The sequence below is a fragment of the Siphateles boraxobius genome, unplaced genomic scaffold (genome assembly GCF_051911475.1).
Source record: "Siphateles boraxobius isolate OS27281-9 unplaced genomic scaffold, OSU_SipBor_1 3, whole genome shotgun sequence".
NCBI classification, from domain to species: domain Eukaryota; kingdom Metazoa; phylum Chordata; class Actinopteri; order Cypriniformes; family Leuciscidae; genus Siphateles; species Siphateles boraxobius.
The window spans coordinates 1296263-1310569 of NW_027508919.1; the positions used below are offsets into that span (position 1 = coordinate 1296263).

The 14307-nt window shown below is 39.9% G+C and overlaps 2 protein-coding genes across 18 annotated transcripts in view; both read right to left on the bottom strand.

Annotated features, from left to right (window-relative positions):
* Positions 1 to 14307, bottom strand: part of LOC143756691 (protocadherin gamma-A11-like) — a 225419-nt gene that overhangs the window by 165984 nt on the left and 45128 nt on the right. For 2 of the 17 annotated variants that reach the window (XM_077247316.1, XM_077247296.1), the window contains exon 1: positions 2254 to 4629. The exons of 14 other annotated variants lie outside the window; for them this stretch is intronic. In XM_077247316.1, the coding sequence (XP_077103431.1) occupies positions 2254 to 4629 (2376 nt within the window). Of the gene's footprint in view, positions 1 to 2253; positions 4630 to 6289; positions 8813 to 14307 lie in introns of those variants that run through there. One more of the 17 variants, XM_077247318.1, reaches the window with a different exon arrangement.
* Positions 9838 to 13130, bottom strand: LOC143756604 (protocadherin beta-15-like). The gene is made up of 2 exons (XM_077247188.1): positions 10748 to 13130; positions 9838 to 9855 (listed from the first exon to the last, which is right to left on the bottom strand). The coding sequence occupies exons 1-2, from the start codon at positions 13121 to 13123 to the stop codon at positions 9838 to 9840; spliced, it is 2394 nt and encodes a 797-aa protein (XP_077103303.1). The 5' UTR covers positions 13124 to 13130.

The following is a 14307-nucleotide window of genomic DNA, read 5'->3' on the forward strand; positions in this document are numbered from 1 at the left end:
GTACTTCTAAAGAAGAGAGTAGCCATTGCACTCTGTGGAAGCTTGCAACTGGTTCTGAGGAAAGAAGTGTTGGACATCTTTTTGGAGCAAGCATTTCAACATGTGTTCAGGAGTTCTGTGCTGCAGCAGAGACGTTGTTGGTACCAGAACAAATTCGTTTTCCAGATCAGAAGAGGTTTAAAGAAATGGCTGCCTATGTTGAGAACAGGTGGGGACTCCCACAGTGTATTGGTGCTATTGATGGATCACATGTACCCATAATAGCACCACAGGACTATCACTGTGACTATTTCAACCCATAAAGGCTGGCACTCCATCATCCTTCAAGGTGTTGTGGATGGAAAGGGACTTTTCTGGAATATTTTCACAGGAATGCCTGGAAGCCTGCATGATGCTCGGGTTTTGAGACTGTCCACACTGTGGGAGTTGGCAAGCTGTGGAAACCACATACCAGCTAACACCAAAAACATTGATGGGGTGAATGTTGGCTACTACATCCTAGGAGACTCTGCCTATCCCTTGCAGAACTGGCTCTTAAAAGCATTCACTGACACTGGACGGCTGACAGCGGAACAGCAGGTCTACAACATGAAAATTTCCAGAGCATTTGTAGTGATTGAAAATGCTTTTGGTAGATTAAAAGGAAGATGGCGTTGCCTTATGAAAAGAAATGACTGTGCGGTCGACCTTGTGAAATCTATGGTGCTGACATGCTGTGCTCTACATAACCTTTGTGAGAGTCATGGAGAGGCCTATGAGAATACTTGGGATTCACTGGCACAGGCTGTAGAGGAGGAGGGCAGGGATGTCCGTGAGGGTCTGATGCGTTACCTGAATAGTTGACTATTGACTATGCCTATTCTGTAAAGTGTGTTGTCAATAAACTTTTGTACAGTATTTAAAAATATGTTTCCCTTGCATTTTTCTTAACCCCTTTCACGGCAAAGATTGCAGACGGCCCCAGATTATTGTTGTTCAACATTCACTACTCGTTAAAACATCACACTCTTACTTGATCTAGACAAACTGAGAATCATTAGAACGATTTAAGACTCCAGCTTCGATAATTGACCTGGTTTGCAGTGACATTAATTTCTTAATATATGCCAGGAGTGCAAAATTATTAATCTGTAACGTTCGCTATTTTGAATAGGAATCATCACTCATAATGCAGTCAATCACGTTTTCTCAGGTTTATTTGTGTTCACATACATGCAATATACAGCATCCGTCAGGGCTCTTAATTCAATGGTGCGCATATCTGGAGAAATAATTGTTTATTATCACATGTTTGTAAAATATTTTTTCATAAAGAATAACATTTCTATTAATTTTATGACATAACACTATTTTAATCCACGACCGGAATATGATACAGATACTCGATGGTGGTTTAAAGTGAGTTTTAAGTAAAAGTATAAAATTAATCTTTTAAATTGTGTTATGTAGCTTGATGCTACTTGTTGCTCTAATCCACAAGCTGCAGGAGCTTTTCTATTCCGTAATCTAATTTGTTAAAAGGATTCACATTAGGTCCCAAGAATGTTTTTTTTTTGTTTGTTTTCTAGCCAGACTTTAAGATAATAGGTGGGTTATTCATGTATAGTGGGATGAAAGAGGTGTAGATGGCCAAGCCAATCCCAGAATAAAGGCTATAATTGCTGAATTCAAACAAAAGAATAACAATAAAAGAATAATGAAGATTACGTCTCATACCGGCAGAGGTGTGAAAGGTACATATTCCACAGCATGGATAATTTTAGAGATATCATCCTCAGATTTAAAATGAAGCATGACCACACTTGTGGCTACACTTTAGTTGTGGTTATAAGTTGTTATACTTCATTCACATAATATTTTTATACATTTAATATACATATTCTTAATTTTTTTTTGTTGTTGTTTATGTTTGACCTTATACATCTCAATATTAATAACAGTATGATTCTTGAACTGTAAGCTCTCAAGGGTTGGCTTTCTAAATATATGTTGGTTATGTGTCTATTCAGAATGACTTATGAGCAGCAATATTTTTGTATTGGGTGTCATGTATGCCCCACTTGCCAAAATTGGCACTTAATCTCAATTGTTAACATTTCTGAATTTTTTTTTAAATATGTGTCTTATAACAATATAGTTACTTTTCAGACTTCAAACAGATCCTCTAATATGTTGAAGTATATGTCAATTAAAGCAGTCCATACAGAACATATATAAATATTAAATGAAAAAAGAATCCTTTGTTAGTCCTACCTGAAACGAATCGTTGATTTCTGCATCAAGTCCTTCAAGATCATCCACAGCGGACTGAGTCTTTTTCAGAGTCAGGTCAGCAGTCAGTGTGCCCTCATTATAAGATCTGATGAACTTGAAGTCACTAGTGCGCGAGCCCGTGGTCAGGTACGCCTCATAATTGTAAGCGCTGCGGAGAGTTCCCGCGCCCTCCACATCTGCGTAATTTGGAGGGAGATACGCGCTGGGAATGGCTACAGCTCCATCAAACAACAGTCTGGGCTTTCTCCTGCGACAAAACCTCACGGCCAGGATGATGATGATGAAGGTCAGGAAGAAAGTGGAAACGGACACCAGCGCGATGATCAAATAAAACGTCAGTTTGGAGCTGATCTCGTCATGAGACATGTCTTTCAGTTCTGGAACTTCAGCCAAGTTATCTGATATGAGTAAACACAACGTGCACGTGGCTGAGAGAGAAGGCTGTCCGTTATCTCTCACGGACACAATAAGGTTCTGTTTCATGCTGTCAGATTCAGAAATGTCCCGCTGCGTCCTGATCTCCCCGCTGTGGACACCGATAGTGAAAAGTCCCGGATCAGTCGCTTTAATAATGTGATACGAGAGCCACGCGTTCTGTCCAGAATCCGCGTCCACGGCGATCACCTTGGAGACCAGGGAGCGCGCCTGGGCAGCTTTAGGAACCATCTCAGTCATGAAGGAGTTTCCTTCCGGAGAGGGGTATAATATCTGAGGGGAGTTGTCATTCTCATCCGATATGAAGACACTCACGGTCACGTTACTGCTCAGAGGAGGAGAACCGTTGTCTCTGGCTAACACGAGCACTTTGAAACTCTTCAGCTGTTCGTAATCAAACAATCTCACGGCATGAATGACCCCGGTGTCTCCGTTAATGGACAGAAAGGAGGACACCGGTGCGCCATTGACATCAGAGGACAACAGAGAATAAACTACAGTGCCATTCTGTCTCCAGTCCGGGTCTGTAGCTGATACTGAACAAATAGAGGAGCCCGGTTTGTTATTTTCTTGCACATGAGCTCTGTAATTCTGCTCCTCAAATACAGGTGGATTATCATTCACGTCAGCAACAGTCAAGTGAATATTCTTAGTGGAAGATAAAGGCGGAGAGCCCTCATCAGTAGCAGTGATTGTAATATTATAATCAGAGAGCAGCTCGCGGTCTAATTCACCTGTGGTCACCAGAGAATAGTAATTTTTGATTGAAGGAACGAGTTTAAATGGGAAGTTTTGCTGAATGGAGCAGCGCACCTGTCCGTTATTCTCAGAGTCTCTGTCCTGCACATTAATGATGCCAACCTCTGTACCGGGTAACGCGTTCTCAGGAACGGGACTGTTAAGAGAGCTAATTATTATTATAGGGCTGTTATCATTTACATCAATAACATCTATTATTACTGTACAATGACTCGCTAACCCTTGACCATCTTTAGCTTGGATCGGCAGTTCAATTGAAGTCTCCTCCTCATAATCCATAAGTCCCTTTAGTTTAATCTCTCCAGACACTGCATCAAGGACAAATAATTGCCGGGTAATTTTAGATAAATGACCAAACGCATACGTTACTTCTCCATTTTGTCCCTCGTCAGCATCAGTAGCGCTCACTGTCACCACTACAGTATCTACAGGAGAATTTTCAGGCAGACTGACTTTATAGACGGCCTGACTAAAGACTGGAGCATTATCATTAGCATCCAGCACAGTGACGTGTATGGCTACAGTCCCTGATCTCGGTGGAGTCCCACCGTCTACCGCAGTAAGAATTAAAGTCAAATCTTTCTGATGCTCACGATCCAACTCTTTATTAAGAACGAGCTCGCCATATTTTCTCCCATTTGAACGCGTTAATACACTAAGAAGAAAGTGTTCATTGTTTTGAAGTGTATATGACTGCACTGAATTCATACCAATGTCCGCATCATGGGGCTCATCTAATAAATATCGAGATCCTTTGACCGCTGATTCCTGTATTTCGAAATCAATAACACTCTCTGTGAACTGTGGTGCATTATCATTTATGTCTTCAATATTGAGAATGAAGCGATGCAGTTCTAGAGGACTTTCAAGAACAAGCTCCTTATTTATGATACATGAAGCTTTCTTTCCACAAAGACTCTCTCTGTCGATTCTCTCCGCTACGGTCAGTTCTCCAGTATTCAGATTAATGTCACAGTATCGTTTTCTGTTACCTTCAGTATCAATGCGAGCCTTACGAGATGACAGTCTGTCCACATCGAGCCCGAGATCCTTTGCTATATTTCCAATCACAGATCCGCGTTTCATCTCCTCCGGAAAAGAATAGCTCACGTCTCCATAAGCGGTGTGCGCCATCAGCACGAAGAACAAAAGGCCAAACATCTCGGCATAAACGATGAACCTCTGAAATGCTTTAGATATTAACCCGCAAGTATAGCAAAACAGCACTTAACGTGTAAAAGAAAACACAAATATAAAACTCAATGTAGAATAAGAGCCACAGTATTAGCAGCAATCGGGTCGCCGTCGATGATTTTCTGTAGAGGCGAGCTTGAAGCACAGTGTATGACATCAGAAGCAGGGTGGAGAGATGTGTACAGAAGACACACATTGTTTTGCAGGTGAACAGCGACACTATGAGTTAAAAGAAGAAACTGCACAACATTCATATTTCTGAAAGAATTAACTGTCGATTATAAATTATTTAGCAAAACATGAGCCGGCAGCAACATTCCCTGACGAGTGTAAGAGACACGACCACAATATTTGTAGAAGGCCTACTGGAAGAAGAAGTAGTAGTAGAAAAAGAAGAAGAAGAAGAAGAAGTGATAGAGAGTTACAAGCTACATAAGAGCAAGACACCAAACAAGAGTAATTGACATTGCAGCACCACGGACAGCAACACGAAAAGCCTGCCATTTCTAACTAGACTAAAAGAGTGTTTAAAAAGTTGCTGACATACGAAATTGTTTTTGTAAGCCAATATCACAAAGACAAAGATGAGAAAAACGTTAAACAGCAGCATGTTTCACAGATTCAATTACAAACTGCACAATCCACGTAGAGAGACACAGTTACGGATGTCACAGAAAAGTTTAAATGAGTTTAAAATACTAGCTTACAGAACGAGACATATCAGATTTATTTAATTAAAAAACAACACAAAATAAAACTACTTTAAGTTATTTGAATCTAAATCATTACCCAGAGACGACATATTGTATTTTAATTTACTGCCAAATAGGCTTCAAATGCTATTTTATGGCAGATAGAGGTAATAATGAGACAATTTGTAAACAGCTAAAAGGGTCAATCAATTATATACAATGTCAATGTCAGTTTTATAAAGGGTTCCTAGTTACTGACAAAAAGAATATAAAAAAGCATGTAAACGAAGACTGTGAAACTCAGACTTTAAAATGAACTTCAAAATCTTTAAGAGTCCGTTGTTAGTGAAAGCAGTCTATCAAAATACAAATAATCATGTAATCTGTAATCGCAGAACATATTCTTTTCAAAGAAAAACTTCGTTCGTCCTATTTGAGAAGGATGAATCGTGTCCTCATCAAGTCCCTCAAACAAACATTCTCTGAGGATGTGAAAACAGAACCAGCTCAATTTCTATAACATCTACTCGTAACAGACACGACAGTATACAGACCTACATAGAATAAGAGCAAAACCTCAACAGCAAGAGACACTGCCTGTTCAGCACCATGGACAGTAAACAAATATATGACATTCCTATTAAATCCTAACAATAATGATTAGAAAATAATTTAAACCTTTAATAAAATTATTTTAAATAACAGACAACAATAGGAATGCAAAACTGTAAATAAAATAATTAGAAAACATCAGCTTTCAGTCTTCAAATTGAAGCTCAAAAATGTTCGTCTACAAAAAGCACTTAAATAAGCCAAGCGATATTTTCAACAAGAGAGACTTTTGACACTGCCACTCTGTAAACACAATATATATATATATATATTTTTTTTTTATTTATTTATTTTTTTTATAAGAAAATCTTTGTTAGTCCTACCTGAAACGAATCGTTGATTTCCGCGTCAAGTCCTTCAAGATCATCCACAGCGGACTGAGTCTTTTTCAGAGTCAGGTCAGCAGTCAGTGTGCCCTCATTATAAGATCTGACGAACTTGAAGTCACTCGTGCGCGAGCCCGTGGTCAGGTACGCGTCATAATTGTAAGCGCTGCGGAGAGTTCCCGCGCCCTCCACATCTGCGTAATTTGGAGGGAGATACGCGCTGGGAATGGCTACAGCTCCATCAAACAACAGTCTGGGCTTTCTCCTGCGACAAAACCTCACGGCCAGGATGATGATGATGAAGGTCAGGAAGAAAGTGGAAACGGACACCAGCGCGATGATCAAATAAAACGTCAGTGAGCTACTCTCGTCACGAGACATGTCTTTCAGTTCTGGAACTTCAGCCAAGTTATCTGATATGAGTAAACACAACGTGCACGTGGCTGAGAGAGAGGGCTGTCCGTTATCTCTCACGGACACAATAAGGTTCTGTGTCATGCTGTCAGATTCAGAAATGTCCCGCTCTGTCCTGATCTCCCCGCTGTGGACACCGATAGTGAAAAGTCCCGGATCAGTCGCTTTAATAATGTGATACGAGAGCCACGCGTTCTGTCCAGAATCCGCGTCCACGGCGATCACCTTGGAGACCAGGGAGCGCGCCTGCGCAGCTTTGGGAACCATCTCGGTCATGAAGGAGTTTCCTTCCGGAGAGGGGTATAATATCTGAGGGGAGTTGTCATTCTCATCCGATATGAAGACACTCACGGTCATGTTACTGCTCAGAGGAGGAGAACCGTTGTCTCTGGCTAACACGAGCACTTTAAAACTCTTCAGCTGTTCGTAATCAAATGACCTCACGGCATGAATGACCCCGGTGTCTCCGTTTATGGATAGAAAGGAGGACACCGGTGCGCCATTGACATCAGAGGACAACAGAGAATAAACTACAGTGCCATTCTGTCTCCAGTCCGGGTCTGTAGCTGATACTGAACAAATAGAGGAGCCCGGTTTGTTATTTTCTTGCACATGAGCTCTGTAATTCTGCTCCTCAAATACAGGTGGATTATCATTCACGTCAGCAACAGTCAAGTGAATATTCTTAGTGGAAGATAAAGGCGGAGAGCCCTCATCAGTAGCAGTGATTGTAATATTATAATCAGAGAGCAGCTCGCGGTCTAATTCACCTGTGGTCACCAGAGAATAGTAATTTTTGATTGAAGGAACGAGTTTAAACGGGACGTTTTGCTGAATGGAGCAGCGCACCTGTCCGTTATTCTCAGAGTCTCTGTCCTTAACATTAATGATGCCAACCTCTGTACCGGGTAACGCATTCTCAGGAACGGGACTATTCAAAGACTTAATCACTATAATTGGAGAATTGTCATTAACATCTGTAATTTCTACGATTACTTTAGTGACCGAAGAAAGACCAAAGTCATCCTTTCCCTCAATAATCATTTCATACCTTAATGCTTCCTCAAAATCAATGGGGCCTTTAACCTTAATCTCCCCATTGTTTTGATCTAGAGCAAATAGTACGTTCGCAATTCTCGAAATTCGGCTGAACTCATAAGTCACTTGCCCATTTTGTCCCTCGTCAGCATCAGTAGCGCTCACTGTCACCACTACAGTATCTACAGGAGAATTTTCAGGCAGACTGACTTTATAGACGGCCTGACTAAAGACTGGAGCATTATCATTAGCATCCAGCACAGTGACGTGTATGGCTACAGTCCCTGATCTCGGTGGAGTCCCGCCGTCTACCGCAGTAAGAATTAAAGTCACCTCTTTCTGCTGCTCACGATCCAGCTCTTTGTCTAACACTAACTCAATATTTTTGCCACCATCCACCTTTGTACTTACAGATAAAATAAAATGTTTATTATTTTCAATCGAATAGCTTTGTACTCCATTATTTCCTATGTCAGCATCATGAGCCTCATTCACGCGGAACCGCGCACCTTTACTAGATATCTCACTTATCTCAAGCTTTATCGTGTCTTTAGGAAATGTTGGCGTGTTATCATTAATATCTTGTATTTGGATAGTGACACGGTGTATCTCCAATGGGTGTTCTAGAACTAATTCAAAATTAAGAGCACAGGAAAGCCCCTCATTACAAATCTCTTCTCTGTCGATTCTCTCCGCTACGGTCAGTTCTCCAGTATTCAGTTTAATGTCACAGTATCGTTTTATGTTACCTTCAGTATCAATGCGAGCCTTACGAGATGACAGTCTGTTCACATCGAGCCCGAGATCCTTTGCTATATTTCCAATCACAGATCCGCGTTTCATCTCCTCCGGGAAAGAATAGCTCACGTCTCCATAAGCGGTGTGCGCCATCAGCACGAAGAACAAAAGGCCAAACATCTCAGCAAAAACGCAGAACGTTTGAAATGCCTAATAAATTAAATCCAGGAACCTAAAAATATACATGTAAAAGGAAAACATAAATGTAAATCTAAATTACGAGTGTGGACAGAAGTACAATTTATGAGACAGTCTCCGTCGACGATTTTCTATAATGAGGCGAGCTTGAAGCCATGTGTATGACATCAGGAGCAGGGTGGAGAGATGTGTACTGAACACACACATGGTTTTACAGGTGAACAGCGACACTATGAGCTTAAAGAAGAAACTGCATGATATGTCTATCTTTTGACAGAATTAAGTGCTGGAATGTACACCTAACTTGAATATATACTTAATTATTTTGAGAAACAAGAACAAGCAGCGACATTTACTGAAGACTGGAAGAAACATATAAAACCACAACATTTAAGGTACTAAAGCAAAAACAGCGGTTTAGATTGCAACATTATTTAGTAGCTAATAACCCAAACACCAAGAATAAATTCCGATGCAGCACCACGGACAGCGACAGTTAAACCTGATCGATGCTATTTCCATTTGTACCTAAATGACATTTAAAAAAATTGCTGACATCGGAATTTATTTGCCTTTATAAAGACATATTTCACATAAAGGAGACATCGATGTGATAAACATAAAATCACATATAAAACAGCAACATTTTGTCAGATTCGATTAATATCCGCATCCATATAAAGGCAATCAAAGTAACAATTAGAAAAAAATGATAAAATGAGCTCGACAAAACCATTGGTCAAGAGACCGAGTCAGTTTCAGATTTATTTAAAATGTCACCAACAGATAAGCTAGCATAAACTCTTCAAATAAAATAAAAATGCTACTGATGAAAAAATATTGCAAAACTCAATAGTAAGATTAGTCGTGAAACATGGTAAATGAGATACTATTGATCATACATGAGCAAAAAAAAATAAAAAAAAAATAATAATAATAATAATAATAATAATAATAAGCTAGACTAATTTAACTAGCCTACATTTCAACCTCGTAAATGTTCATGCGGAGCCACGTGATCTTGCTTTTTTAAAGAGCCTGTTGTCAATGAAAGCAGTCAATTAAATTACATATAGGCCTACAGATTCAGTCTGTTTATCCAGTCCATAACTATTTATCAAAAGAAAGGATTCGTTAGTCCTACTTTAAAGAGTCACTCATGTCCGCATTATGTCCTTCAAGATCACAAGAACACAAATTTGAATAATTTATAAAGAATACACTTGTACAAGACATCGCAAATGGTTGATTCTAGTTCATGGTCAATATAATAGCACAAAAAATGAGGTGACCGCTCAACATCACCTGTTGTCTACAGCGAACTGTGATGTCAGTCCTTGAACAGAGTGGACAAAAACAATGTGTGCCAACGGTGGCACTGGTAAACAACAACATAGAGTTAAATGGGAAACTATAATAACGCCGGCAATAAATGGCAAAACTTGGATACAACACATGAAATGACTTCACAATATCAATGGCCCGGAACAACCAAATATTCTCGTAGAATTTAAAAGAGAACAAGCTCGAATTGCAAGAACATCTGTTCGTAAAAAAAAAAAAAAAAAAAAAACACGACAGTGTATATTGACATAGTATAGAGCAAAACCTCACCAGCATAAGACATTGTCTGTAGAGCACCACAGCAAATAGAAATATGAAAAATGCTTTAATATATATATATATATATATATATATATATATATATATATATATATATATATATATGTGTGTGTGTGTGTATATATATATATATATATATATATATATATATATATATATATACACATGTATGTCTAAAATCAAACATTGTACATGTTCAGAAGTTTTTTCGCTCATTTTGGCCCTGATTTACAAAATTACACAAAAAAACAACAACTTGATTTTGTAAATAAATTATTTTAGGAAAATACGAACATTTTAGAGGGTAATTTTTAAGTCTGAAAAGCTATGTCAAAGTCTACAAATATCACTTGAGTGAGCCACGTATTTTTTTTAATGGAGTCGTTTGCCAATGAAAGCAGAACACAGATAAATATAAAAACTTAAAAAAAAATGTAGTCCTACCTGAAACGAATCTTTGATTTCCGCATCAAGTCCTTCAAGATCATCCACAGCGGACTGAGTCTTTTTCAGAGTCAGGTCAGCAGTCAGTGTGCCCTCATTATAAGATCTGACGAACTTGAAGTCACTAGTGCGCGAGCCCGTGGTCAGGTACGCGTCATAATTGTAAGCGCTGCGGAGAGTTCCCGCGCCCTCCACCTCTGCGTAATTTGGAGGGAGATACGCGCTGGGAATGGCTACAGCCCCATCAAACAACAGTCTGGGCTTTCTCCTGCGACAAAACCTCACGGCCAGGATGATGATGATGAAGGTCAGGAAGAAAGTGGAAACGGACACCAGCGCGATGATCAAATAAAACGTCAGTTTGGAGCTGCTCTCGTCATGAGACATGTCTTTCAGTTCTGGAACTTCAGCCAAGTTATCTGATATGAGTAAATACAACGCGCACGTGGCTGAGAGAGAGGGCTGTCCGTTATCTCTCACGGACACAATAAGGTTCTGTTTCATGCTGTCAGATTCAGAAATGTCCCGCTGCGTCCTGATCTCCCCGCTGTGGACACCGATAGTGAAAAGTCCAGGATCAGTCGCTTTAATAATGTGATACGAGAGCCACGCGTTCTGTCCAGAATCCGCGTCCACGGCGATCACCTTGGAGACCAGGGAGCGCGCCTGGGCAGCTTTGGGAACCATCTCGGTCATGAAGGAGTTTCCTTCCGGAGAGGGGTATAATATCTGAGGGGAGTTGTCATTCTCATCCGATATGAAGACACTCACGGTCACGTTACTGCTCAGAGGAGGAGAACCGTTGTCTCTGGCTAACACGAGCACTTTGAAACTCTTCAGCTGTTCGTAATCAAACGACCTCACGGCATGAATGACCCCGGTGTCTCCGTTAATGGACAGAAAGGAGGACACCAGTGCGCCATTGACATCATAGGACAACAGAGAATAAACTACAGTGCCATTCTGTCTCCAGTCCGGGTCTGTAGCTGATACTGAACAAATAGAGGAGCCCGATTTGTTATTTTCTTGCACATGAGCTCTGTAATTCTGCTCCTCAAATACAGGTGGATTATCATTCACGTCAGCAACAGTCAAGTGAATATTCTTAGTGGAAGATAAAGGCGGAGAGCCCTCATCAGTAGCAGTGATTGTAATATTATAATCAGAGAGCAGCTCGCGGTCTAATTCACCTGTGGTCACCAGAGAATAGTAATTTTTTATTGAAGGAACGAGTTTAAATGGGACGTTTTGCTGAATAGAGCAGCGCACCTGTCCGTTATTCTCAGAGTCTCTGTCCTGCACATTAATGATGCCAACTTCTGTACCGGGTAACGCGTTCTCGGGAACGGGACTGTTAAGAGAGCTAATTATTATTGTAGGGCTGTTATCATTGACATCAAGAACATCTATTATTACTGTACAATGACTCGCTAACCCTTGACCATCTTTAGCTTGGATCGGCAGTTCAATTGAAGTCTCCTCCTCATAATCCATAAGTCCCTTTAGTTTAATCTCTCCAGACACTGCATCGAGGAAAAATAATTGCCGGGTAGTTTCGGATAAATGACCAAACGCATACGTTACTTCTCCATTTTGTCCCTCGTCCGCATCAGTAGCGCTCACTGTCACCACTACAGTATCTACAGGAGAATTTTCAGGCAGACTGACTTTATAGACGGCCTGACTAAAGACTGGAGCATTATCATTAGCATCCAGCACAGTGACGTGTATGGCTACAGTCCCTGATCTCGGTGGAGTCCCGCCGTCTACCGCAGTAAGAGTTAAAGTCACTTCTTTCTGATGCTCACGATCCAACTCTTTATTAAGAACGAGCTCGCAATATTTTCTCCCATTTGAACGCGTTAATACACTAAGAAGAAAGTGTTCATTGTTTTGAAGTGCATATGACTGCACTGAATTCATACCAATGTCCGCATCATGGGGCTCATCTAATAAATATCGAGATCCTTTGTCTGCTGATTCCCGTATTTCGAAATCAATAACACTCTCTGTGAACTGTGGTGGATTATCATTTATGTCTTCAATATTGAGAATGAAGCGATGCAGTTCTAGAGGACTTTCAAGAACAAGCTCCTTATTTATGATACATGAAGCTTTCTTTCCACAAAGACTCTCTCTGTCGATTCTCTCCGCTACGGTCAGTTCTCCAGTATTCAGATTAATGTCACAGTATCGTTTTCTGTTACCTTCAGTATCAATTCGAGCCTTACGAGATGACAGTCTGTTCACATCGAGCCCGAGATCCTTTGCTATATTTCCAATCACAGATCCGCGTTTCATCTCCTCCGGGAAAGAATAGCTCACGTCTCCATAAGCGGTGTGCGCCATCAGCACGAAGAACAAAAGGCCAAACATCTCGGCATAAACGATGAACCTCTGAAATGCTTCAGATATTAACCCGCAAGTATAGCAAAACAGCACTTAACGTGTAAAAGAAAACACAAATATAAAACTCAGTGTAGAATAAGAGCCACAGTATTAGCAGCAATCGGTCGCCGTCGATGATTTTATGTAAAGACGAGCTTGAAGCACAGTGTATGACATCAGAAGCAGGGTGGAGAGATGTGTACTGAAGACACACATTGTTTTGCAGGTGAACAGCGACACTATGAGTTAGAAGAAGAAACTGCACATCATTCATATTTCTGAAAGAATTAAGTGTCGATTATAGGTAAAAATATTTCGCAAAACATGAGCCGGCAGCAACATTCCCTGACGAGTGTAATAGACACGACCTCAATATTTGTAGAAGGCCTACTGGAAGAAGAAGAAGAAGAAGAAGAAGAAGAAGAAGAAGAAGAAGAAGAAGAAGAAGAAGAAGAATAAGAAGTGATAGAGTGTGAGCTACATAAGAGCAAGACACCAAACAAGAGTAATTGACATTGCAGCACCACGGACAGCAACATGAAAAGCCTGTCATTTCTAACCAGACTAAAATAGTGTTCAAAAAGTTGCTGACATACGAAATTATTTTTGTAAGTAAATATCACATAATGACAAAAATGAGAAAAACGCTAAACGTTAAACAGCAGCATGTTTTAACAGATTCAATTACAAACTGCACAATCCACGTAGAGAGACACAGCTACTGATGTCACAGAAAAGTTTAAATGAGTTTAAAAGATTAGCTTAAAGAACGAGACGTATACGATTTATTTCATTAAAAAAAAAAAAACTACTTTAAGTTATTTGAATCTAAATTATACCCAGATACGACATATTGTATTTTAATTTACTTTCAAACAGGCTTCAAATGCTATTTTATGGTAGATAGAGGTAATAATAATAAGACAATTTGTAAACAGCTAAAAGGGTCAATCAATTATATACAATGTCAATGTCAGTTCTATAAAGGGTTCCTAGCTACTGACAAAAATAATATAAAAAAGCATTTAAACGAGACTCGTGAAACTCAGACTTTAAAATGAACTTCAGAACCTTTAAGAGTCAGTTGTTAGTGAAAGCAGTCTATCAAAATACAAATAATTATGTAATCTGTAATCGCAGAACATATTCTTTTCAAAGAAAAACTTCGTTCG